This window comes from Hyla sarda, chromosome 3, assembly GCF_029499605.1.
Source record: "Hyla sarda isolate aHylSar1 chromosome 3, aHylSar1.hap1, whole genome shotgun sequence".
In the NCBI taxonomy this organism is placed as follows: Eukaryota; Metazoa; Chordata; class Amphibia; order Anura; family Hylidae; genus Hyla; species Hyla sarda.
In genome coordinates this window covers 208,010,810-208,038,734 of record NC_079191.1, presented here as the reverse complement: position 1 = coordinate 208,038,734, position 27,925 = coordinate 208,010,810, and the positions used below count along the sequence as shown (strand labels likewise).

Below are 27,925 nucleotides of genomic sequence, written 5' to 3'. Positions count from 1 at the left end.
TACCTTAATTGTTCGTATGTTATTTCTATAGGTTGGTACACGTCATCAATTTTATTTTCCATATTTTGCAGTTCTTCTAGAAGTGATAAAATGGAGTTCAACTGCTCCAGGCTCTCCACAGGCATTGTAAGTTGCAGCCATGCTTTCTCTTGGAATTGTACAGCATGTAGAAGTTCTTCCTGAAAGGAATGTAAGATTATGGAGCCATTATATACTAAAAACGATATACTGTCCATAGTAGATGAGTGAAGAAAGGGCACTTACTTTTACACGCTGATGTAAAATTGTTGCATAATGAGACTTCCAACTTCCAACAAAACCTTTTAATGTATCCTTTATTAATGAGTAATCAAGACAAATACTGCCTAACTGCAGAACCTAATATGGAAGTAAATGTATCAATAGATCAACAATGTACAACTTTAAAAAAGAACTGTAACACTACAAAAAAAAATTATCAAAGCTACATGAGAAAAGGCAGCCTTAGGTGCACATTACCAAGTTTAGCAATACAGTGGTCCCTCAAGTTACAATATTAATTGGTTCTGGGATGACCATTGTATGTTGAATCCATTGTATGTTGAGACCAGAACTCTATAGAAACCTGGTAATTGGTTCTGAAGCCACCAAAATGTCATCCAAAAATAGGAAAAAGTGAGGATTAAAGAAAAATCCGTAGATAACTAACAAAGATATAGCAAATCCTTACATATAAAAGTAATAAAAATCTGCTGGGAGCTGTTAATCACTGTCTATTTCAGTGTTTCCCAAGCAGGGAGCCTCCAGCTGTTGCAAAACTACAGCTCCCAGCATGCCCGGACAGCCAAAGGCATGCTGGGAGTTGTAGTTTTGCAACAGCTGGGGGCACCCTGCTTGGGAAGCACTGGTCTATGTAGAGGACAGGAGCTTCTTCAGGGTCCTGTACAGTACACGCAATGTCCTAAAAAAAAGTAATTGAGCCGCCCTCACCTGGTGTCCAAAGGAGCAGCTAACCCTGGCCCAAAGAATAGTACAGAACATGTAGTACCACCCTGTACTGTAGGGGGCGCTACCACACACCAGTCAGTGCATACGCTTCAGTAATACAGGGGTTTTACAAGTGAATACCCATTCTGATTGGTCGGTTCATTGACATATTTCACAGATCTAGACTGTCCATAACATTGTATGTTGAGTCTGGTTTCAACTAACAATGGTCCAGAAAAGACCATTGTATGTTGAAACTATTGTATGTTGAGGCCACTGTAAGTTGAGGGATCACTGTACTTTTGTTACTCTTAGCCCTGATTATTTTAATGGCAAATAAACCTCTACTACTGCATGTGACCCTAACGGCAATGACTAAATTGTGACAACATCAATCACAGGAGATTATGTTTGTTTATTACAATGTTAGATGCTTACTTCAGAGTACTCCTTAATTTGTTCTTCAATCTTGAGAAAACGATTTACTTCTTTGTGCATTGCAACAAGGCTTGGATTGCTAGCTAAAAACTCTTGACTCTGTTTATACATGTTGTCTGCCCACAAGAAGTCGTAGCAGCTTAAGGTATATACATGCTTCTTAACCACCGGATTTAAATCTGGGAGATTATAAGAAAAATGTCTGACATGTGATTTATAAAACATTTCGGAGGAGATTTATTAAGCTATGCCAGGGGTGCAGAAGCCCGAATGTCGCCAATTTTTACAAATAAATGGCAACTTCACAGGAAAATCTCTATTTATGCTCAACTTTGAGAGACATGTGAAATATGCATGACACCCGCTTTACGGGGGCATAAAGGAGGGAAGAAGGCTGGAACAAGGCTTGGCCTTGCATGGAGGATGCCGGGGATGCACCCTCCTCACATATGACCTTTGGGCTGACAAGCAACAACGAAAGTTGCTAAAATATACGCCAGTACCTTGCTGGCTTATATTTCTCACTGGGTGCAAGGGCAGCCACTTTGCCGCTGGATTTACCTAAAAACGTGCACCTAGAAAATCCAGAGCATTACTAACAAAACGTCACAGATAGTAAATCTAATTCTTTTCTCTCCAGCTATTTTTCCATATGCTAAAAGACTTCTCATAGTCATACAAACACATATCTTGTTCTGTGAAGGTGTGTGAGTGACAGGGATGAATCAAACATTATTACCTCTTACTGATCCCACAACCTGCGTTGTAATGTATTGCAGCAGCGCATCTGTAGCCATTTCTACATGGAATGATTGTCCTTTGTTCTCTCCTGACCACCAGCTTAAACAACTGCTGACATTTATGATGGAAAGAACAACCCGATGCAAGGCGCCTTCAGCTACATCTATAGAAGGATCTATCAAAATATGTGGGATCTGAAACTTAAGGGACAACTTAAACCTGTGAATTGAAGAACATCTGTTGGTTAATTTATACCTATCCATTCAAAAATTCTAATTATCATTTTTTTTTTAATTACCAAAGTTAACCAATAAATAAAAACAAAAAGATAAAAATGACCATTAATAATACTCTTCCTCTGTTCTATCCCACGAATAGCCTAAGCATTTTCTTTGTTGCATGAGTGCTATGGGAGGAATTTAATAAATTGTGTATGTCGTAGCAAGAAAGTAAAAACGCCATTGAAATCATGGCACACAAGGCTATAAAATGATAAACTCAATTTTTTTGTGATGACCTCAAGTCCTTATCAAGTACTGTCAACTTGAGGAGAAAAAAATACCCTTAGGGTACGTTCACACGAGCGGATCCCCAGCGTTGCAACTCCTTCAGCGGCGGATCCGCAGCGTAAAATACGCTAGGGATCCGCTCGTGTGAACGTACCCTTAGGTTAAGTTCACACAGTCTATTTTAAGGCGTTTTCTCTTAGTTTTCTTTAAAAGCGGGCGTAACATTTTGGAAAATTGCATCTCTATTTGCAAAATGAATGTGCCCTATGTAAGTCTCTGGGAAAGTGGCTGTCTGTGCACACAGTATATAAAAATGGACGTCATTTTTACATCTGTAAAATTAAGTGACATTTCACAGACAGACATCCCCTTTCTTACAGACTTACATAGACCACATCCATTTTGCAAAAACCGATGCAATTTTTCCACAATTGTATGGTTGAATTTTTTAGAATAAAGATACACTATGTGAACATAGCTTTAAAAAATTCTGATCTGATTTACCCCTTATTTATTCCTAGGATTAGTATAACTTTAGGTACAATAATTAATGCTTATTTTATTGGGTAACATAATCATTCCCCTATAGGTAATACATGCTATAAACATAATGTATGACATATTGTTCAGTCTTTACCTCAGCTCTGGTGGAATTGTAGATCTGAAAAGAATATCTTTAAGCATATGTTCATTAACAAGAGATTTATTCTGTAGGGTGTTGGGTCCATCTGGTGCTTCGTTTAATAACGGTATAAGCCCTCTTGCAATACAATCCATCTTACATCCTGCTAACTGTGCTAGGATGACTAAGGAACGCAAAATACTAGTGTACGCAGCTTGATAAAGCTGATCACTAACTGACTCTGAAAAAGAAAGGCAGTTGTTTTATAATAGAGACACAGAATGGACTCTTCATTATATAAATCTTCACGTTTCTTCCCGTCCAAAACCATGAAAAACAATCCCTGAAATGATGGGTGAAGGATAATCACTGTAACAAATAGACAAGTTGCTATAGTAATGAAACAAACAAAATATAGAGGCAAGTACAGTTCTCTGTGGAGGATGCCAATTAACCAAAAGGAGAATGCTGTTACTGCTCTAAACAAATTCAGCAAAATAAACATTACTTGTGTCGTCAAATGCATTTAATACAAACAAAGTGGTTTGACAGAATCGTAAGAGAAAAATATTTAAAGGAGAGGAAGCAGCTTCATATGCCCCTTTTAGTATTATATGGTGCATGTGTATATGCATCTGTTTGTAATAACCCAAGAATGTCATAAAGACATAATAGATACCACAAGCCTATTTTCAAACTAAGAACAGAAATAAACGTATCATCAATAATGTTCTTCCCTCATCATTGCTAGTCTATGCCTTAGCCGACTGGTATTTCTGTACTAGCAGTGCCACCTTATAAGCCTCCAGATAACGGAATATAGTACTGTACAGCTGTAAAGGCATTCACTTTAAGATTATCCTTTTTTTTTCATTAGCAAAATATTAAATGTAGTTAGTTAATTGGACATCATATCCATAACAGATAACATATTATTATAAGGATCATCTGGGATCCTTTAATTGAGGACTGTCCTTAGAATAGACCATCTACTCTGAAGAGGGCCATGATCAGCTGTATGAAGGATCCACAGCACTCACCATTTTATTGTTTACCGGGCACAGCACAGTACTTTTACTAGCAGCTGTGCCTAGCATTATACATCAGTTCTCTTTAACCCCTTAAAGGAGTAGTCCAGTGGTGAACCCAGTGGTAAACAACTTATCCCCTATCCTAAGGATAGGGGAAAGGTTTGAGATCGCAGGGGGTCCGATCGGCTGGGGCCCCCTGCGATCTCCTGTACGGAGCCCCGACAGCCCGCGGGAAGGGGGCGTGTCGACCTCCGCACGAAGCGGTGGCCGACACGCCCCCTTGATACAACTCTATGGCAGAGCCAATGTATTATAATACATTGCTACTGAAGAAAATGCCCGAGGCATTGAAACGCGTCTAGCATAATAATATTTTATGCAGTTTGCACATTAATCCCAAATTTTCATCTTGCCATTTGAAACTGCTGGATGCCCCTCATTTGGAGACCACCACAACACACGCGCGCATAGCGCCTAGGTCAGACACGAGGAACGCCTTCTCCGATCCAGCTGCATCCACCATCCACAGCCCCGGCTTCTCTACGTGAGCCACGGACATAACTGCAAAAGGCCGGACGCCTGCCGTGCCAGTTTGGGACCCACAGACTGCCGGAGTGCCACTCACCCCCCACACAGACGGGCACCCTCTACAACCCAGGACGCGGCCGCTGACAGCACAGGACAAAGCCGTGACAGCCGTACTAGCCCCGAACATAAGTGTATCCTGCGGGTGGTGAGTGGTGCTGTGCACCGATAATCATTACAGCTCTCTATACTAAGACTTATTTACACAAGTTATAAAGAACTGTTTTTGCAAGAACTGTTTCTGCAATAATTTTAAACTAAGTGCAATAAGTGCACCTATATCACCTACGGACAATTACAATCCATAGATATACGAACTATATCACCAACAGATTAAGTGCAACAAGTATATTTTAGATTTCTTTTCATTGTCTTATTTTAATGATAGATATTTGACGTTTTTAACAACTATACTATAACAATTTTACTGCCACAATTTACAAAGTGTTTTATATTGCCGTTCACCTTATGCAAGGGCCCTGCTGAGGTGAAGGCAGATTACATATAATAAACATTATATACTTATATCATCATCTCCTAACCTTTTTTCTCTATTTTTCATTATTCTATAATCTACACTTTTAGTACTTTAGAGGACTGGTAATTACATATCTACAATACTATATAGCTTTAGGCCTTTCAGGGTGAAGGTAACACCGTTAACCTCGAGTACTATATCTTATATCCTAGGTGAGCTACACAATTTTTTTAACTATATATTTTTATAGTTCGGACATTTACGCACGCGGCGATACCACATATATTTATTATTTTTTTTATTTACACTGTTTTATTTTTTTTATGGGAAAAGGGGGCTGATTCAAACTTTTATTAGGGAAGGGGTTAAATGACCTTTATTAACACTTTTTTCAAACTTTTTTTTTTGCAGTGTTATAGGTGCCATAGGGACCTATAACACTGCACACACTGATCTCCTATGCTGATCACTGGCGTGTATTAACACACCTGTGATCAGTGTTATCAGCGCTTGACTGCTCCTGCCTGGATCTCAGGCACGGAGCAGTCATTCGTTGATCGGACACCGAGGAGGCAGATAAGGGCCCTCCCAGTGTCCTGTAAGCTGTTCGGGATGCCGCAATTTCACCGCGGCGGTCCCAAACAGCCCGATTGACTGGCCGGGATAGTTTCACTTTCACTTTAGAAGCGGCGGTCAGCTTTGACAGCCGCTTCTAAAGGGTTAATACTGCACATTGCCGCGATCGGCGATGTGTGGTATTAGCCGCGGGTCCCGGCCGTTGATGAGCGCCGGGACCGACGCGATGTGACGCTTCATATCACGGGAGCCGGCGCAAGGACGTAAATATACGTCCTGCGTCGTTAAGGAGTTAATGGAATTAAAGGGGCACTTCAGTGGAAAATATATGTTTTTTTTAAATCAACCGGTACCAGCAAGTTAAACAGATTTGTCATTTACTTCTATTTAAAAAATCTTAATCCTTCCAGTACTTATCAACTGCTGTATGCTCTACGGGAAGTTATTTTCTTTTTAAATTTCTTTTCTGTCTGACCACAGTTCTGCTGATACCTCTGTCCACATCAGGAACTGTCCAGAGCAGGATAGGTTTGCTATGGGGATTTGTTACTTTTCTGGACAGTTCCTGACATAGACAGAGGTGTCAGCAAAGAGCACTGTGGTCAGACAGAAAGGAAATTAAAAAATAACTTCCTCTGTAGCATACAGCAGCTGATAAGTACCGGAAGGATTAAGATTTTAAATAGAAGTAATTTAAAAATCTGTTAAACTTACTGGTACCAGTTGATTTAAAAGAAATATATATTTTCCACTGGAGTACCCCTTTAATTCCATTAAAGAGAACTGAGCTGCAATACCAGGCATTGCCACTATTAAAAGTGCGGAGCTGTGCCTGGTAAACAATATACTCAATATAATAGTGCTTGCTGAGAGTCAAATTCTCACTGATCTAGTCCTAATGGCCTATGCAAAGGTTAGGCGTGTTTTACCCAAACAGTGTGCCTCCAGCTGTTGTAAAACTATAACTCTCAGCATGCCTGGATCTTCTTTGGCTGGAGAAGGAAACATTGAGTTTGGCCATCAATTTTAAATTCCAATAGATGCATCAAAGTAAGAGCTAAAAACTGTGTCTCAAGTCGCACAATAGAAGAACCAATGATAATTCTAAAAGCAGGTATATTTATTAAGTTCCATAATATTGGACTTAATAAATAAACTCCCTTTTAGAATTATCATTGTTTCTTCTATTGTGTGACTTGAGACACAGTTTTTAGCTCTTACTTTGGTGCATATATAGACCCCCCTGCTAGTCAGTGAGGGGTGGAAAGTGACTTGTTGTAGCATAGAACCTACATCTTCAATACTATTTGTTCTCCCCGAAAAGGGATTGTTTGGCCTTGTATGGAGTTGTGACTACACCACAACCCACCCAGGTGAGTGTCTTTTCGCTATGTTGTGCACTGAATTTATACATCCATTACTATACAGTGATCCCTCAACTTACAATGGCCTCAACATACAATAGTTTCAACATACAATGGTCTTTTCTGGACCATTGTAACTTGAAACCAGACTCAACATATAATGTTACGGACAGTCCAGATCTGTGAAACGTGTCAATGGCTAATTTATTGGTAAAACACCAGTATTACTGAAGCGTATGAACTGAATGATGTCTAGTAGCGCCCCCTACAGTACAGGGAGGTATTGCATGTTCTGTACTACTCTTTACCTGTATTACTGAAGTGCAGGCACTGACTGGTGTCTGGTAGCACCCCCTACAGTACAGGGAGGTATTGCATGTTCTGTACTACTCATTACCTGTATTACTGAAGTGCAGGCACTGACTGGTGTCTGGTAGCGCTCCCTACAGTACAGGGAGGTATTACATGTCCTGTACTACTCTTTACCTGTATTACTGAAGTGCAGACACTGACTGGTGTCTGGTAGCGCCCCCTACAGTACAGGGAGGTATTACATGTTCTGTACTCTTTACCTGTATTACTGAAGTGTATGCACTGACTGGTGTCTGGTAGAGCCCCCTACAGTACAGGAGGTATTACATGTTCTGTACTCTTTACCTGTATAACTGAAGCGTATGCACTGACTGATGTCTGGTAGCGCCCCCTACAGTACAGGGAGGTATTACATGTTCTGTACACTTTACCTGTACCAGGGTTAACTGCTCCTTTGGACACAAGGTAAGGGCGACTCCATGTTACTTTTTTAGGACATTGAGTGTACTGTACAGGACCCCGAAGAAGCTCATGTCCTCTACATAGACCAGGGTTTCCCAAGCAGGGTGCCCCCAGCGGTTGCAAAACTACAACTCCCAGCATGCCCGGACAGCCTTTGGCTGTCCGGGCATGCTGGGAGTTGTAGTTTTGCAACAGCTGGAGGCTCCCTGCTTGGGAAACACTGACATAGACAGTGATTACAGCTCCCAGCAGATCTTTCTTATTTTTCTTTAATTCTCACTTTTTCCTATTTTTGGATGACATTTTGGTACCTTTAGAACCAATTGCCAGGTTTCTATAGAGTTCTGGTCTCAACATACGATGGTTTCAACATACAATGGTCGTCCCAGAACCAATTAATATTGTAACTTGAGGGACCACTGTATTACCCTATGTGGTGCTAAGCTTCTTTCTTTTTCCTGTATTTGATATAAATTCCAATAGAACTACTTTATGCCAGCCCAGCTTTCAGCATGACACTAAACCGCCACAAATAATAAAATACTAAAAATCCAGCTAAAATGAGATAACACAGAAGTAATATGTACTACATAAGCTACAGCTTTATATTATATTGACATATTTCATGGAAAATGTTATTTTATTCTAATAGTGCATTTTTAAATGAGAGACACACCTAGGACTCGACTGGTAACTTCATCAGGGTATTCTTTACTGGAGAAATTCATAGAGGTTAGCTGAGATTTACTCAAAGCTTTTTTGGAGGATATATTCCTCAAATTTCCAGATGGTCTGTTGCTTTCTGGAGGGGAATCCTGGAACATAGTTTAGCAGAAATACAAACTGTTACAAGACCGCATCAAAACAACAAAATAATAAATATAGCAGAAATAGTAAAACAAGTTCAATATAGAGTAAATTCATGCACTTTCTGTTCAAACATACAGTAGGCTGGAGCCATACATACGTGGATGACGCTGTAAATAGGTCACTAGAATAGTGCCTAATATTCAGCATTTTTGCTGGGTCCTGCAGTCCATGTCACTTTAAGGGTACATTCAGAAAAGTTTGCTGAACGTAATTGCGGAATTCTGCTGAAATTGTGGCAGAATTCTACCATTCGGTGTTATCTAAATATACTGTATTATATTTTGACAGAATGCAAAAAGCTGAATTTCCGCAGAGGAAAGCCTGCTGCAAAAATTCTGCTGTCTGAATGGTACTACGGAATCAATTTTCAGTAAATTACAACAGAATTTCCGTCAGAATTCTTCTGCGGAATTCCACATGGAAATTCTGCTGTATGAACAAACCCTAAGGTTACCACCGTATCTGCACTCGGGTTTCAGTGTCATGTGGTGCTCATCCTGCTATCGGTCAATCCTTTTGTCAGGGTCCGGATGGGTATACTGTGAGGATACTGGTGGTGGATCCTCTGTGTCAGTGGGGTGATGATGTGGGCCGTACCAGGGGAACAGAGTCTAAGGGGTTACTGGTTTTCACCAGAGCCCGCCGCAAAGCGGGATTGACTTGCATCGGCAGGTAACCCCCAGGTCATTTCACCCGATAGCAACTCAACCCCAACTGACGGCTGAGACAGGCGCGGTACAAGGGATTAGGCAAGAGCAAGGTCGGACGAAGCAGAAGGTCAGGGTAGGCAGCAAGGATCGTAGTCATGGGCAACGGCAGAGGGTCTGGAACACTGGCTTGGAACATACACAAGAAACGCTTTCACTGGCACTGAGGCAACAAGATCTGGCAATGCTAGGAAGGGGAAGTGGGTTTTTATAATGAGGGCACAGGTGTGAGTACTGATTTGGCCAGGCACTAATCAATGGCGCACTGGCCCTTTAAATCTCAGAGAGCCGGCGCGCGCGCGCCCTAGGGAGCGGGGCCGCACACACCGGGACTGAGCCGACGGAGGATGGGACAGGTGAGGGGATTGGGATGCGAGCTGCGAGCGGGCACGTCCCGCTACCCGGGTCGCATCCCCACCGGTGAGACTAATGCAGCGCTCCCGGTCAGCGGGTCTGACCGGGGTGCTGCATGGAGGTGAACGCCGTGAGCGCTCCGGGGAGGAGCAGGGACCCAGAGCGCTCGGCGTAACACCTTTAATACCTAGATATCTCTCTACTGTGATTTCTTTTATAAGGATTTTATTTAGGAACATTTCAGAGTGAGTTTAGATCTTAGTACAGTACTATTACAAAAAAAAAATATCGAATTACCTGAAACGTCTTGAGTAATTTTAATATATCTTCAAATCCACTTTTTATGAGACATGACATTTTTTCTACCTTGTTTTTCTGTTCTGTCAAAAATGTTTCCATGAGATGCAAAAACTCTTCAGGACTCTGCAAAGATAGAGAGCATCAAAGAGATAGAAACGTATAACCAATTTAATATTCTATGGTTAGTGTTCTATTGAGAACAGCCAAACAACAAAAATAGAACATCAATTTGTCTTCATTTGGACTTAAAGTGTTATTTACAGTACTTTGGAAGAACTTAAAGAGGTTAACCAGTATCTAACCCCCCCCCCCCCCCATTCCCCCCCCAACATCTTCTGTACGGCTGCCTGCTCTCCTATGAATGGTGGAATCCCAAACACCGCACGAAGCAGTGGCCAATATTCTTCCTCCATATATCTTTCTGGCTCTGTCGTAGAGATGCATGGAGGGGGCATGTCGGCCGCAGCTTCATGGCGTGGTCTACACACTCCATTCATGCATAAAGCTGGGGAGCCGAGCAGGAGATCGCTGGGGGTATCCTGCAGATTGGGGATACGTTTTTAGATACTGGATAACCTCTTTAAGTAATATATTTCACAAGCAGTGATACTTCAGTAATATAATATTGGTACAAGGTTAGTAACAGTTTGCAATATCATACTTTTGGAGCACTTGTAAATCCATCCAGTGGAATCAAATCCAAACATGAAATCTTGGAAAGTGTTTTTTCAATCACCAAATCTATAATTTCTGTAACTTCAGCAACTACGGTTTGAAACCTGTGAAAATAAATAAAAAATGAGATGACATGAGAATTTTTAAGCAACAAAAATAATAGAGAAGAAATAAAAATTTGGGTGACAAATGAGAATTTTTGTTTAACCCTTATGACAGGTATTTACCGTTTCACAGCAGCACTGGTCTGGTGAAGGAAGCCCTCTATGTTGACGCTGCTCCATGATAAAGTAGATAGTCCGGGCTGAAACTGATGATTTACTTTCTCCAGATGGGCAGAGAACAACACTGCAAAGTTCTCAGGGATCGCTTGTTGAATTCTTCCATACTCCTTTGCAACATCTTCTAAATTGCTTCTATACAGTTTTAGTTTTTCAGCCTTTAATAGAAGATTAATACCAATATTACCCTGATAAAATATTGATTTTATAAACCATAAACATATGATCAGTGGGGGTTTAACAGCTAAGACCCTCACCAAACCAGAGAAGATTGGTAGCTCTAAGCTCTGTTCCCAGTTAACTGAGCATGCACTGTAACACTGTATGAAAAGTTTTAAACAGATTATTGTGTGTCCCTACCTATTTTCATATTCAGTGAAACATTCCTCCACCTTGAGAAGACCCACCCCATTATCCAGACCAAATTCAAATTTAGTTTGACAGATTTTCAGTCCACCATTCATTATGCATTCTTTAAGAAAGCCACCCACTTAAGCCTCTTACTCAAGCATATGCCTTGTTGCAATCAGTAGGTCCAGATCCGTTTGCTTTAGCATACTGGAAATGGGTAGAATACATTCCTGATCTTTCGGAGGAGATGTGGAAGGAGGTGGTTAAGACATATTATGCCACTGTGGTTGGTGCTTGGGACATGCTTATCCAGTCCAGGTTCGTTCTCCGATTGTATTATACTCCTGCTAGGTTGCGGCGTATTGGAGTTTCACTTTCTGATCTGTGTTTCAGATGCGGGAGAGAGAGGGACACTTTTTTGCATGTGGTGTGGACTTGCTCTTGTGTGGTGCCTTTCTGGAGTGATGTAATGCAATTCTTGGCTGCTCATTTGGAATTCCCCTTTGTTCTGAAGCCCAAGGTCTTTTTGCTAGGAATATCAATGGATTGGTATCGGGTTCTTATAGGCACATTTTAATTTGTTTCCTTTTGTTTTGTGTGGGTAAAGTTATTGTCATGGCCTGGAAGGATGTGTTCTCTCCTCCTATTTCCAGGTGGATTACCTTAGTGAATAAATATGTCCCCCTTTATCATGCCCTATATGTGAGTTGTAAGTGCCCATAGAAGTTTGACAAGGTGTGGGTGCCGTGGATGTTGCTTGATGGTCCTACGGATCCTCCAACTTATCGGGCCTCCCAGTCTTAGTACAGGTGTGGTAATGAGTGGTGAGCTCCGAGGATGTTTCCTTGTGTGTGTGGCTGTGTGTCTGTCCGTCATAGTGGTTGTCATTTAAGGTGTTCTCTCCAGGAGTGTACCATGTCCTCCTGACTTTCCTATTTTATGGTCTATTTGTTCTGGTTTCTCCTGCTGGTTTTACATGCTTCCTGTGTTAATTGACCATCATTAAATTTTGAAGATGTTGGGGTTATCGTGTGCTCACCTGGGGGATGTTTAACTTTGTTGTTGTTTTCTTTAATTGAAAATTCATAAATAAATGTTAAAAAAAAAAAAAAGAAAGCCACCCACTTGAAAGACACCTTTTTTTTAATCCAAATTGGGTGGTCCTTTGATATCTTGTGGCCTTGGGCTAAACTCGACAAAGTGAAAAAAAATCTTAGAGAAAAGTTAGAAATCTTTGCTTAATTTATTGAAAAGGATAAACTAAAATATTACATTAACATAAGTATTCAGCGCTTAGTTAAAGCACCCTTGACTGCGGTTACAACATCCAGTCTTCTTGGGAATTATGCCACAAGGCTTCCACGCCTAGATTTGGGGATTTTCAGACAATCTTCTCTGCAGATCCTCTCAAGCTCTGTCAGGATGGAAGGGGATGGTCTGTGGAAGCAACTTTCAGGTCTCTCCAGAGATGTTTCACTCATCGTTGTTGCCAGGAAAGTCAAAATTGTAGGTTGGGTACCAGTAAAACTGCATTGAGCCATCAGCCATCATTTAAAGGCATCATTGAAGACAATGGGGGCTGCTGCATCTATATTTTTAGCAAAATTTCTCAGCTTGGAAATTATGTAGTGTGAAAGCACCCTTAAAAGAGAAATAAACGCATCTGCAGAAAAGAAAATTTTGCCCAGGGTCCCATCATAATTAAAGATGGTCCTGTGTGTAGGGATGGTATTGGGCAAGTGATGAGCAGAGCCTGGTTTCCTCCAGACACGGATAGGCTAGACTGTTCAATTATGGTTCCATCAAACCAAACAATCTTGTTTCTCAAAGTGCTTTATGTGCTTTTTTGTAAACTCCAGACAGGTTTTCCTGTGTCTTTTATTGATAAGAGGCAACTTTCTGGCCTAGATTGGTGGAATAGTTAAGTGATGGCTGCTCATCTGAGGATTTTTCCCATCTGTGACCGGAGTGACCACTGGGTTCATGTAAAGGCACTTCAACGCCAATTACTTAGCTCGAGGAAGAGTCCTGGTTGTTCCAAACTTCTTCCAGTTAAAAATTGTGGAGACCACAGTGCTCTTGGTACCCTTCTTAAGATCTGTGCCTACACACAACAATGTCTCTGAGCTCATTCCTTCTCATTTTTTTGTTGTTGGCTTGTCAGCTGTGAGACCTTATAAAATGTTGTGTTTCTTTCCAATTCATGTCCAGTCAGTTGAGTTTACCATAGATAACTACAATCCAGGTGTAGAAACATTTCAAAGAGTATCAAGAGAAATAGGAACAACTCCCCCACCCCAAACCTAAAATTCTAGTGTCAGAGCAAAGAGTCTGAATACTTGGGTCTATGTGAAATTCTAAAATTCTGTTTTTACTTATGGGTTATTGAGTGCAGAATGATGAGAGAAAAATTCCATGTTTCTATTTAAGTAGAAGGCTACAACATAACAAAATGCTTTATAATGCATCACTTACATAAAGTATCATACTACATGATTGCTGTACAATCTAGGAAAAGCTTAAAGGAAAACTGTCACATATTTTCTCCGGCACTATCCACAGGTATTGGTGGATAGTGCGGGAGACGCTGATTAAAACGAGCCCTACCTTGGTCTGACCCGCGCCGCCGTTCGCCCGCAATTGTAGTTTTAATCTCTGTGTATATCCTGCTGTAACTGGCAAAGGTGGGGCTTCTGCGGGCTAACGGACACTGACGTCAGCGCCGCTCATGAATATTCATCCCTCCCTCTGGTTAGGAGCGGCGAAGAGAGGGAGAACAGGAGGGATGAATATTCATGAGCGGCGCTGACGTCAGTGTCTGTTAGCCCACAGAAGCCCCGCCTTTGCCAGTTACAGCAGGATATACACAGAGATTAAAACTACAATTGCGGGTGGACGGTGGCCCGGATCAGACCAAGGTAGGGCTCGTTTTAATCAGCGCCTCCCGCACTATCCACCAATACCTGTGGATAGTGCGGGAGAAAATATGTGACAGTTTTCCTTTAATTGCTGTACACATGAGACAGTTATCACTTCAGTTTTCTGCATGTAACTTCATAGGACCAGAGTATTGACTATGGATAGATAATGGATCCAATGGTGATCTCCAGTCAAGCTGTTTTACTTGCTGGATGGGTATTAAATCTAACAATGTCTGTTGAACTACCAGCATGCATAGCAGCTAATGCTTCCCCATCTATATGACATGCTGGTAACATTAATTATGTACCTGATGAAATGCCAGCAGAGCTGCTTCTGGAACACGGATTCCAAGTCTCAACATCCATTTCGTCTCTTCAATCATCTGAAGTATTCTAGTATAAATGAATATGGCATTAAATTTGAATAACTTACCTAGACTACTACTAAACCAATTCTAGACAAATAAGTGAAAAATATTTACTATGCGGTGCCAAGTTTTAGAATTATTACTCAGCAAGAGTATTGTAAAACAAAGGTTGATATTTACTTACCTCAAATCTGTGTTGACCATAAGCTGCTGCGTAACAGGTTCCCGAACAAGTAATGTAAAATGAAGCCCACCCAGACCTTTGTCAATGTGCGACTTCCACTTCTGATACCACATTTCTTCATATGACACTAAGGCTGATGCTATTCTATTGTACAGCTTGACAGTATCTGAATAAGTAAGGGTTGTAGCTACAATTCGCACATTTTTAAAAGCCTTAAAAAAGAACAGAGAGAAAGAATAACAAAATCCAGTGGATACAGCACAGACAGCTATCTCTAATCCATATAAAAATGATATCAATAAAGCTTTCTATTGCATTATACTCCCTACTGTATTTTCTTGGACAAATAGTCTGTTAAAATGTGTTTGGCCACATATATCTTACCTTCATGATGTTTTCAATCCTTGACATCAGCTTCCTTGACCAGACAATAGCTCCCACTGCAGGGGGCATGTTTCTTGGCAAGATGGGTTCATCCTAAAAAAAAATGACCTCATGTATTGTAAAACAGAAATACATTTATCACAGCAGTCACATGTCAATAGACCAAAAAGGAAGATTTATCAAATTCTTTGTGGGAAGAAGCAATAGTGATATTGTACCACTATCAATTACCTTATAGTTTCCCTTACATATATTGCCTACATAATAATCAAATACAGCATACACATAGCAGTACCATGCAGTGCTCATAAAGAGCAATATTCAAATAGGCTATATTCTAAATAATAACTAAGCTGAAACTATGACTTTCAAGCTTAAAGGGGTATTCCAGGCCAAAACTTTTTTTTTATATATCAACTGGCTCTGGAAAGTTAGACAGATTAGTAAATTACTTCTTAATCCTTCCAATAGTTATTAGCTTCTGAAGTTGAGTTGTTGTTTTCTGTCTAACTGCTCTCTGATGACTCACGTCCCGGGAGCTGTCCAGCTCCTATGGGGATATTCTCCCATCATGCACAGCTCCCGGGACGTGACATCATCATTGAGCAGTTAGACAGAAAACCTCAGAAGCTAATAACTATTGGAAGGACTTAGATTTTTTAATAGAAGTAATTTACAAATCTGTCTAACTTTCCAGAGCCAGTTGATATATATATATATATATAAATATAAAAAAAAAGGTTTTGCCTGGAATACCCCTTTAATAGCCAAAAATTAATAAGCCTATTTCAAAAAAGCACATATACAATTTTTCCAGTACTTACCAGCTGCTGTATACTACAGAGGAAGTAATTTTCTCTTTTAATTTCTTTTCTGTCTGACCACAGCACTCACTGCTGTCACCTCTGTCCATATCAGGAACTGTCCAGAGATGGATAGGTTTGCTATGGGGATTTGCTCCTGCTCTGGACAGTTCCTGACATGGATAGAAGTGTCAGCAGAGAGAACTGTGGTCAGACAGAAAAGAAGTTCAAAAAGAACATAATTTCCTGTGGAGAATTCAGCAGCTGCTAAGTACTGGAAGGATTAAGATTTTTAAATAGAAGTTATTTACAAATCTGTTTAACTTTTTGACACCAGTTGATTTAAAAAAAGGGGATAAGATGTTTAAGCACCGGAGTACCCTTTTAAGGACGCAGACAATTTTATTTTTACGTTTTCCTTTTTTCCTCCTCCCCTTCAAAAAATCATAACTCTTTTATATTTTCATCCACAGACTAGTATGAGGGCTTGTTTTTTGCGCGACCAGTTGTCCGTTGTAATGCCATCACTCACTTTACCATAAAATGTATGGCGCAAACAAAAAAATACTATTTGTGTGGGGAAATGAAAAAGAAAATCGCAAGTTTGCAAATTTTGGAAGGTTTCGTCTTCACGCCGTACAATTTACGGTAAAAATGACATGTGTTCTTTATTCTTTGGGTTAATACGATTAAAATTATTCCCATGATAACATACTTTTCTATTACTGCTTAAAAAAAATCGCAAACTGTTTAACCAAATTAGTACGTTTAAAATCCCCCTATTTTGAAGACCTATAACTTTTTCATTTTTCCGTATAAGCGGCGGTATGAGGACTCATTTTTTGCGCCGTGAACTGTACTTTTTATTGATACCATATTTGCTTATATAAAACTTTCAATACTTTTTTTATAAATTTTTTTGGAATAAAATATTATTAAAAAAAACAGCTATTTTGGACTTTTTTTTTACGTTCACGACGTTTATTTTAATAGTTGGGATATTAACGCATTTGGTGATACCAAATATGTATATAAAATATTTTTTCACACTTTTTGGGGGTGAAATAGGGAAAATGAAAAAATTTATGTTTTTATTGGGGATGAGGTTTTTCAAATTTTTTTACTTAAATTTTTTACTTTTTTTACTTTTATTTTTACACTTTAATAGTACCCATAGGAGACTATTTATAGCAATCATTCGATTGCTAATACTGTTAAGTGCTATGTATAGGACATAGCACTGATCAGCGTTATCGGTCATCTTCTGCTCTGGTCTGCTCGATCGCGGACCAGAGCAGAAGACCCCGGGAGACAGCTGGAGCAAGGTGAGGGGACCTCCGGCCGCCATGCTGGACGATCGGATCGCTGCGGCAGCGCTGCGGGCGATCCGATCATCCATTCAAAGTACCGCGATGCTGCAGATGCCGTCATCTGTATTGATCACGGCATCTGAGGGGTTAATGGCGGACATCCGCGCGATCACAGATGTCCGCCATTAAGGGCAGGTCCCTGGCTGCTATCAGCAGCCGGGACCTGCAGCACATGACGCGAGCATCGCTCCAATGCTCGCGGTTATGCATAGGACGTAAATGTACGTCCTGGTGCGTTAAGTACCAGCTCACCAGGACGTACATTTACGTCCTGCGTCGTTAAGGGGTTAACCTTATTTTAGACAATTTGACTACAATATAAATTAGTCATTTTAACAATTAAGATCTCTATATTAAATGGGATGCTTTGTTTTATATACCTTAAAGGTCTCATATACTTGTTGAACATCCTTCAATTCAAGGTAAAACCAGTCAAATATCTCCACAAAGCACTCATTGACAATGTGCTGTATCCCTTGTCGATGGCTGACAATAGAAAACCTGTTGAAGGAAAGAACCATCATTTAGAATATTTACATAATTTTTTATCTCAACAAAAACTATAAACTATGTAATGTTGTATTTTAGGTGCAATTCAACAAACCCTGGAATAAGATGGAACCACCACCACACTCTTCCCAACTTTTTTCCTTTATATCAAATATACAAATCACAGATATGACCAAAAACATTTAGATAGATGAAAAAAACATGGAACCATCAACTAAGTTTTTTCTTTCCAACTTTTATGACATCCTACATTCTTTGAAGCCTAGACTTCAGCAAAGATAAACAATATTCTACATGTAGATAATTCCATCTTTCATCTCTAGATAGGACCAACCCACAGTTAGACATGCAGTGACTTATCATCTCTGAAGGAAGGTGGAGAACTAATGGACTAAAGCTCTTTCATGCATTGAGGAGTGATATATAGACTCATAAAAGCACTGCTTTAGGTGAGTAAGATTAGTAAGATTTTACCATTTGTTTGATAAATAGAAATAAGAAACAGTTTTCTTTGCCTCGAAACTATATTTATCTTTTCCTTCCTTACACTCTTCACCAGTTTATAGCTGTTTACATCAAATGTATTAATTGAATTATGTGTTAATTTTTAACTTATGAAGAGTATATGCTAAAAATAAATAAAAGCAAAACAAACAACCTACTATAGGCTGGAAGCTTTGCTTTTAAATGTTAAATGCTTTTGCTATACATTTTATAATGCCTTTCCATCACAGCATGGCAGAGAACCGCTTTCCCTCCCAGTGATTTATTGAAATCTGTAGCACCGTATATACTCGAGTATAAGCCGAGTTTTTCAGCATGATTTATCATGCTGAAAACGCCCCCCTCGGCTTATACTCAAGTGAACTCTCCGCCTGTCAATCCCTTCTCAATGGTCTTCAACCTGTGGACCTCCAGGTGTTGCAAAACTACAACTCCCAGCATGGCCGGACAGCCATCAGCTGTCCGGGCATGCTGGGAGTTGTAGTTTTGAAACATCTGGAGGTCCGCAGGTTGAAGACCACTGCGGCTTTCGTCATGATCCAGACCCCCCCTTTAGTTTTCTACTCAACTCCCCTCGGTGGGAAGGAAGTGTGAGCTGGACCGGGCCATCTATGCTGCAGGGACCGTCCGGTGAGGCCCTCTTCTCCGCTCCGGGCCCAGCCCCAGACTAGTGATGTTGCCTTCATGACGACACACAGGGACGTTCATGCGCAGGGAAGAACGTCCCTGTGCGTCGTCGTCAAGGCATCGTCACTAGTCCGGGGCCAGGCCCGGAGCGGAGAAGAGGGCCTCCCGGTGAAGATGGACAGCCCGGAACGACTAACCCTCCCACTGGACGGTCCCTGCAGCATAGATGGCCCGGACCAGCTCACCCTTCCTTCCCACCGAGGGGAGGTGAGTAGAAAACTAAAGGGGGGTGGTCTGGATGATGAAGGCCGCAGTGGTCTTCAACGTGCGGGAGTTGTAGTTTTGCAACATCTGGAGGTCTGCAGGTTGAAGACCACTGGATTGACAGGCGGTGATGATGAAGGGGGGGATGATGACAGGGGGATGATGACAGGCGGTGATGATGAAGGGGGGATGATGACAGGCGGTGATGATGAAGGGGGGATGATGACAGGGTGATGATGAATGGGGGGATGAGGACAGGGGGATGATGACAGGGTGATGATGAAGGGCGGGATGAGGACAGGTGGTGATGATGAAGGGGGGGATGATGAAGGGGGGATGATGACGGGGTGTTAATGATGGGGGTCTGGATAATGACAGGGGGGGATGATGTATTTCCCACCCTTGGCTTATAGTCGAGTCAATAACTTTTCCTGGGTTTGGGGGGTGAAATTAGGGGCCTCGGCTTATAGTCGGGTCAGCTTATACTCGAGTATATACGACACAATGCCCATGACATCTCATTAGAAGCCATGAAGGTCTGTGTTTTTGACACAATACTATGTTGCAACTCTTTTTATTATCTCACAAGACAGCAAATTCACAATGTCTGTGAGTTGAAAGAGGGGTCATACACATTTGAGCATTTAAGCTATGCCCATGCACAGCAATTGTTCTAAATATAAGACAGTCATGGAGACTCTTCAAATATCGTCCTTAAAGTGCCACTTATTTTTACGTGTCACCTGTGGAAGTAGCTCAGGTAAATCACATATAGTGTAGTTCTCATTAGGTGGCAGTAAACCTTTCTCATGCAGAACAGCATTTATGCTTAAAGAGGTTATCTATCATATATTATATATTATTTTTTCCCATCATATCTAGGTTTTATCTACTTGCTGGTAAACTATGTTGTCACCTTTGAATAATAGAAAGGGCATCCTTGCAAGGCATTTGTCTGAGGAACAAAGCTTGTATATACACAGAAATGTACTTTTCTGCTTGTTGGTTCATGACTAAGAATTCTGAGTAACCTTCTTCAAAGGGGTCACGATCCCTACAGAAGTGGGAAAAGAAAGAGTATGAAACAAAACTAAAATACAAGCATTCAAAATGCAACTGCTGTGCCCATAAACTAATATGCTTACTACGGCTATAAGAAATGCACAGTGGACAGATCTATATTTTGGCAAAATTATAATTAGAGAATCTTTCTGTAAAGCCAGATAGAGAGTGTATATTTCTTAAAGGTAATGTGTCAGCAGCATCATCCACACCAACCTACTGGTACTGCCTTTAAGTGTGGATGACACTGATCAAAATAGTAGTTACCATATCTTAATATGGTGAATCTGGGGTGCACTGGTTGTTCTTCCCGACTGGTTCTTTACTCATGCCCCCTAATGAATACTCACACGTTCCATCATCTACACATAGCTGTTACGTGAAGAGATCCTGCACAATCTGAGATCTTCAATTTTGAGGGGATCAGCCGGCACTGACTATCGCCATGCATGCGCAGGATCTCAGCACGTAACAGCTAAGTGCAGAGGAGGCAAAATATGAATATTCATAAGGGGGTAAGAATCAGAACCAGTGCATCTTTGGGATAGGGAATGAGCGCATCAACAGCCTAATTTATATATTGTAATTTTTAACAATATATCAGGAAAAGTAGCACCTTTGAAGATAAGATAACCAACATTTTTATTTATTTTTTTATCATTTTTATCAGCTTTACCCACACTTACAGGCAGTACCAGCAGATTATTGTGGGTGATGTTGCTGACAGATTCCCTTTAAGCAGATATAATTCACATCACATTATGAGTCATAAGGCAGTTCAGTTCATTGTTCAAGCTTTGGCTTCTCTGAGAATAGTTACATAGTTACATAGTTACATAGTTACATAGTTAGTATGGTTGAAAAAAGACATACGTCCATCAAGTCCAACCAGGGAATTGAAGTGAAGGGTGTAAGGGGATAAGGGGAAGGGATGTAGTTTTATAATTCTGCATAAGCATTAATGTTATTTTGTTCCAGGAATGTATCTAACCCTGTTTTAAAGCTGTTAATTGTTCCTGCTGTGACCAGTTCCTGAGGTAGACCGTTCCATAAATGCACAGTCCTCACGGTAAAGAAGGCGTGTCGCCCCTTTAGACTAAACCTTTTCTTCTCCAGACGGAGGGAGTGCCCCCTCGTCCTTTGGGGGGGTTTAACCTGGAACAGTTTTTCTCCATATTTTTTGTATGGGCCATTTATATACTTATATACGTTTATAATATTACTCTCCATGGTATATTATTTTACATCTGTATTATATGTAGTTAGAAGTGAATGTAGTTTTCAATTCCCACATGTTTATTTGTAATACAGCATATAAATATAAGTATGCAGGACAGGTCAAATATCAAAGTTAACTTAATTCCCAAGTTTTTTTGTAACCATAGAGGCCCAAATTATAATCTCTATAGTAAATTATCAATACTAAATTTCGATTATCAATATGTCAATTTCTTGTACATCTTTTTCATGTTTCATTAACATTTTTATGTGACAAAACCAATTAAAAATATACTGTCATGGATCAGGGTTGTGTGCTCGATTTAATCTCTTAAATTAATGAAAAACAGATAACAAAAATGTAGCTAGATGCCTATTTATAGTGATCATTTATAGTAGCGTATTTGTATGACTTACCTCCTCTCTGTATCCAGCAGTATATCTGCATCTATGTACTGAGTCATCAGCTCAATCATCTGCTCCAGTTTTTCCAAAAGAACAGAGGACAGGGTGCACTCATCGTCATCTACATCCTCTCTGTTGTACAGGTTTGCTGAAAGCAAATCAACGTTAGTAGCCTTTTGAGCTCTTTTATATAGATTTTTATTGCGCAATAAATAGGAATTTCTATCTTGGGTTCGTAGTATTAGTCTTATTTGATTCACAGTGAGGAAGATTTCTCGCATTGTATCTCTGAGGCTTCAAAATTAATGAGCTATCTTTAGGATAATATCAGATCAGATGTGCTGTCCCTATTCTTACAGCTCAATCACATTGGGGGACATTTATGAAAGCATTTATAGTTTTGTTTGCTTAAAATTGTTGCAAAAAAAAAAAAAAAAAGTTGCATGTGTGACTACTCTGTTTTTTGTGCTCTACTTTGTACTCTACTTTTTTGCACTCTACTTTTTGATTGTGCAGTGCAGTGCCCGAAGCAAAAAAAAAAGAAAAAAAATAAAGAAACTTGCTTACCAAAGCAAAAAGTTATTTTTGACTTGCAGTGGTCAGAGTTTTATCAAGTGCGACAGTCGCAAAAAAGTCAAATTTACTTCAGCTTAAAGGGGTACTCCGCCCCTGGACATCCAAAGGATAGGGGATAAGATGTCAGATCACCGCGGTCCCGCTGCTGGGGACCCCCGGGATCCCCGCTGCGGTACCGCGCTATCATTACAGCACAGAGCGAGTTCGCTCTGTGCGTAATGACGGGCGATACAGGGGACGGAGCAGCGTGACGTCATGGGTCCGCCCCTCATGACATCATGGCCCGTCCCCTTAATGCAAGTCTATGGGAGGGGGCGTGACGACCGCCACGCCCCCTCCCATAGACTTGTATTGAAAAGGGCAGGGCCGTGACGTCACGAGGGGCAGAGCCGTGACGTAACGATGCTCCGGCCCCTGTACTGCCCATCATTACGTGCAGAGCGAACTCGCTCTGTGCTGTAATGATAGCGCGGTGCCGCAGCGGGGATCTCCGGGGTCCCCAGCAGCGGGACCCCGGCGATCTGACATCTTATCCCCTATCCTTTGGATAGGGGATAAGATGTCTAGGGGCGGAATACCCCTTTAAACGTGGAGCAGAAAAAGCAAAAAAAAAAATATTTGCTTACGTACAACAAATTTATCAACAGGCTGCAACCAGTAAGCAAAAAAAATTGTAAGGAAAAAAAAAATACATAAGCAAACATTGAGAATTGACTCCAATGGGACTTCTCCTCTGAGCTGAAATAGAAGGCACAGCTAGCACAAAAAGTAAAGTAGTAGCTGTGCCTTGTAAAGAATGAAGCATGAGCACCACAGTCCCTTCATATTCCAACAGAAATACCCCCACCGATTTGATATTGATGGCCTGTCTTAAAGACTGGCCATCTGTAAACCATCTAAACCAATTTAGCCTGTCTCTTTGCTATCCATCAAGTGTTGATTGGGACATAAGATAAACATAGGCCCATATAACCTCTTCCAATAAAAGACTTTTGGAGAAATGACTTTGGATTTCTGCTACTCTAAGCACATATATTTTGTCATAAATAATGCATCACATGGTCAGCCATAGTGGCTGATCATCAGCCTGACATCTCTTTCAGGAGTTATATCAGATCACTCATTTACACTTGTAAGTAATGCTAATAATAAGGCTGGACAGCAGAAGGCCTATTAAATAGTGTTACTATAGTTCATTTTTTGCGCTAGACATATATTGTATGCCAAGGTTTAACATTTATTTTGTGCAACATACATAGCTGAAAAAGGAGGATATTGATATCCATGCAAGAACATGTTCACTATATTCCCTGGAAAACATTTTTTAACCCCTTAACGACGAGCGCCGTAAATGTACGTCCTGGTGAGGTGGTATTTAACGCACCAGGACGTACATTTACGTCCTAAGCATAACCGCGGGCATCGGAGCAATGCCCGAATCATGCGCGGCAGGTCCCGGCTGCGGATCGCAGCCAGGGACCCGCACGTAATGGATGCACGCCATCAACCCCTCAGATGCCGTTATCAATACAGATCACGACATCTGCAGCATCGCGGTCACTTAAATGGATGATCGGATCGCCCGCAGCGCTGCCGCGGCGATCCGGTCATCCAGCATGGCAGACGGAGGTCCCCTCACCTGGCACCGCTGCTCTCCCAGCATCTTCTGCTCTGATCTGCCTTCCCGCAGACCAGAGCAGAAGATCACCGATAACCCTGATCAGTGCTATGTCCTATACATAGCACTGAACAGGATTAGTAATCGAGTGATTGCTATAAACAGTCCCCTATGGGGACTATTAAAGTGTAAAAATAAAAGTAAAAAAAGTAAAAAAAAATACCTTAAAAAAATGTGAAAAACCCCCTCCCCCCAATAAAAACGTAAATTGTCCCATTTTCCCTATTTCACCCCCAAAAAGTGTTAAAAAAATATTTTATATACATATTTGGTATCGCCGCATGTGCAAATATCTTAACTATTAAAATAAAATGTTAATGATACCGTACGGTGAACGGCATGAACGTAAAAATAAAATAAAGTCCAAAATAGATGCTTTTTTATGACATTTTATTCCCCAAAAAATTTATAAAAAATGGATTAAAAGTTCTATATAAGCAAATATGGTATCAATAAAAAGTACAGATCACGGTGCAAAAAATTAGCCCTCATACCGCTGATTATACGGAGAAATGAAAAAGTTATAGGTCTTCAAAATTGGGGGATTTTAAACATACTAATTTGGTTAAAAAAGTTTGCGATTTTTTTTAAGCGCAACAGTATTAGAAAAGTATGTTATCATGGGTATCATTTTAATTGTATTGAAAGAATAAAGAACACGTCATTTTTACCGTAAATTGTACGGCGTGAAAACAAATTAGCAAAATTGCAGTTTTCTTTTTAATTTCACCATACAAATAGTATTTTTTTGGTTGCGCCATATATTTAATGGTAAAGTGAGTGATGGCATTACAACGTACAACTGGTCGCGCAAAAAATAAGCCCTCATACTAGTCTGTGGATGAAAATATAAAAGAGTTATGATTTTTTTAAGGCGAGGAGGAAAAAACAAAAACGTTAACATTTTATTGTCTGCGTCCTTAAAGGGCACCTCTCATCAAAAAAACTTTTGATATATTATAGATTAATGTATGCAGAATAACTTTACAATTGCATGTTATTAAAAAATATGCTTCTTTCGATTTAATTTTCCACTTTGAAGAAATGACCACTAGGGGTCTCCCTACCAGTCCTGGCAGCAAGCATTTCAGACTCATGCTGGAGTCCTAAACACTACGAGCTGCCAGTCTGCTTTGTTCACAAAGGAGAACACTCAGAGCTGCCAGCCTGCTTTGTTCCCAGCCTGTTTGGCTGTGAACAAAGCAGGCTGGCCGCTCTGAGTGTTTAGGACTCCAGCATGAGTCAGAAATGCTTGCCGACAGGACTGATCAGGAAAAATACAATAGAAAGAAGCATATTTTTCATTAACATGCTATTGGAAAGTCATTCAACATTCATTAATCTAAAATATATCAAAAGTTTATTTGATGAGAGGTACCCTTTAAGGCCCAAATGGGCTGCGTCTTAAGGGGTAAATCAACTGGTGCCAGTAAATTAAACAGATTTGTAAATTACTTCTATTAAAAAATCCTAATCCTTCCAGATCTTATCAGCTGTTATATGATCCACAGGAAGTTCTTTTCCCTTTTTGAATTTTTTTCTGTCTAACCACAGTGCTCTCTGCTGACACCTCTGTCCATATCAGGAACTGTCCAGAGCAGGAGAGGTTTGCTATGGGGATTTGCTTCTACTCTGGACAGTTTCTAAAATAGATAGAGGTGTCAGCAGAGAGCACTGTGGTCAGACAGAAAGAAAATTCAAAAAGAAAAGAACTTCCTGTGGGGAAATCTGTCATCAGTGTCACCTGCACTAACTTGTCGGTACAGACAGGTAGTGCAGGTGACACTGATGACAACTGTATTTACCTTGTCCTGTTCCGTGCTGTCGTTCTCCGGCAATCCTCTTCTGTATCTTCAGCTCCGGGCCCGACTTGGAGCATAGGTGTTCACCGCTGCTGTTTGCTAGCAGTGGGACCCAGCAGAGAACAGCAGAAGGTGACATTAATAAGCTCCGTTCATGCTCCAAGTCGGCCTGGAGCCAAAGATACCAAAGAGGATTGCTGGAAAACGACAGCACAGAACAGGACAAGGTAAGTACCGTTGTCTTCAGTGTCACCTGCAATGCCTGTCTGTACCGATAGGTTAGTGCAGGTGACACTGATATCAGATTTCCTTTAAATGGGCACTGTCATTAAAACTAATTTTTGCTATTGCACTGCTTATGATAAATAAAAAAAATCTTTCTAATGTACTTTGTTTAAAAAAAAAAAAGGAAGTTTTCTATGTTTTATTTGTGTTTAAAAAAGCTGCCACTTGGTGTCTCCCTACTTGTCCAGAGCACCCCCTACCCCCCCCCCCCTCCCATCTCTTGCACAGACTGTGTACTCCTGCTGGCCTGGCAGAAGTCCAAGATCAGGAAACGCAGTCTGGAGTGCTGAGGGGGGGGGGGTATGGGGTGCAGCCTTAGCCAATAATAGCTCATCACACACTGGGCTGTGTGTAGCAGAGTGAGGGAGGAAGTTCTCCCCTGTATGGCTTCAGATGATGTCACGCCTGCTGGGAAACGCCTCTTCCTATTCTGTGAATCTGACTGAGACTGAGCAGAAAATCAACTGTTTTACATGTTTAATGTACGTTTAAGGGCCATCTAAAATCTTTCCAATAAACTGCAACATTGTATTTTACTGTTAATGCAGATTTATGCTATTTATTTATAAAAAAAATATATATATACTTTGTAATAAGTATACAAGCTACATTGTGTGTACAGTGTTGCTAATTTCTGCTTTTATTTTATTTAAAGAGTACCTGTCAGGATCTTGTAAAATTTTATAATCCTTCCAGTTTAGTTTTTTACCTAGCTTTGCAACAGCTGTATACACTGTTTGGAAAAAAACTGGTATTGGCTTATGAGAATCAAAATCATGTGGTGTGGCTTTGAAGGAGTTAAAATGAAAGGAGTACTCCGGCCCTAGACATCCTGTCCCTTATCCGCCACGCCCCCTCCCATAGACTTGCATTGAGTGGGCGGGGCGTGACGTCACGGTATTCCGGCCCCTGTATCGTGAGTCATCAGACATGGAGTAATCTTCGCTCCGTCAGGCTGATGACAAGTTAGTGCTGCAAGAGAGATTGAGGGGGTCCCCAGCGGCAGGACCCGTGCGATCAGACATCAGAGTACCCCTTTAAAGCTTAGTGACATGCTAATACTTACCTAACATGTGTTTTTCCTCATGTGACAGCCCAATTTCACGCTCTTCTTCCTTATTTGATGAAAATTGATCATATTTTAAATCAGATGCCGCTTGGGTAGAACTATTCTCACATTTCTCAGATGGGGCAAGGAGCACGGAGGAGTCTTGCATTAATATCTGGAATAAGACAGCACATATGAGATACAGTGGCAGTAATACTATACAGACCTGTTGTCAAGCAATGCTCTGTGCTCTGCTTTATATTGTAGACATGTAAGGTAAGGTGAACTACTGAG

The 27,925-nt window shown here is 40.7% G+C and overlaps 1 protein-coding gene and 1 long non-coding RNA gene across 5 annotated transcripts in view; one reads left to right on the top strand and one right to left on the bottom strand.

Moving 5' to 3' along the window:
• Positions 1 to 27,925, bottom strand: part of LOC130362045 (uncharacterized) — a 207,908-nt gene that overhangs the window by 143,342 nt on the left and 36,641 nt on the right. For all 4 annotated transcript variants that reach the window (XM_056565942.1, XM_056565941.1, XM_056565944.1 and 1 more), the window contains exons 13-28: positions 27,650 to 27,806; positions 22,255 to 22,390; positions 20,474 to 20,611; positions 18,033 to 18,153; positions 15,480 to 15,572; positions 15,096 to 15,307; positions 14,852 to 14,936; positions 11,218 to 11,429; positions 10,977 to 11,094; positions 10,313 to 10,438; positions 8,761 to 8,899; positions 3,292 to 3,517; positions 2,144 to 2,364; positions 1,405 to 1,583; positions 265 to 378; positions 4 to 179 (exon numbers count right to left, since the gene is read on the bottom strand). In XM_056565942.1, the coding sequence (XP_056421917.1) occupies positions 4 to 179; positions 265 to 378; positions 1,405 to 1,583; positions 2,144 to 2,364; positions 3,292 to 3,517; positions 8,761 to 8,899; positions 10,313 to 10,438; positions 10,977 to 11,094; positions 11,218 to 11,429; positions 14,852 to 14,936; positions 15,096 to 15,307; positions 15,480 to 15,572; positions 18,033 to 18,153; positions 20,474 to 20,611; positions 22,255 to 22,390; positions 27,650 to 27,806 (2,453 nt within the window). The remainder of the gene's footprint in view (positions 1 to 3; positions 180 to 264; positions 379 to 1,404; positions 1,584 to 2,143; positions 2,365 to 3,291; positions 3,518 to 8,760; positions 8,900 to 10,312; positions 10,439 to 10,976; positions 11,095 to 11,217; positions 11,430 to 14,851; positions 14,937 to 15,095; positions 15,308 to 15,479; positions 15,573 to 18,032; positions 18,154 to 20,473; positions 20,612 to 22,254; positions 22,391 to 27,649; positions 27,807 to 27,925) is intronic.
• Positions 75 to 27,864, top strand: LOC130362049 (uncharacterized). Its single transcript, XR_008891258.1, has 3 exons — positions 75 to 190; positions 18,486 to 18,611; positions 27,734 to 27,864. It is a non-coding gene; the product is annotated as an uncharacterized LOC130362049 (long non-coding RNA).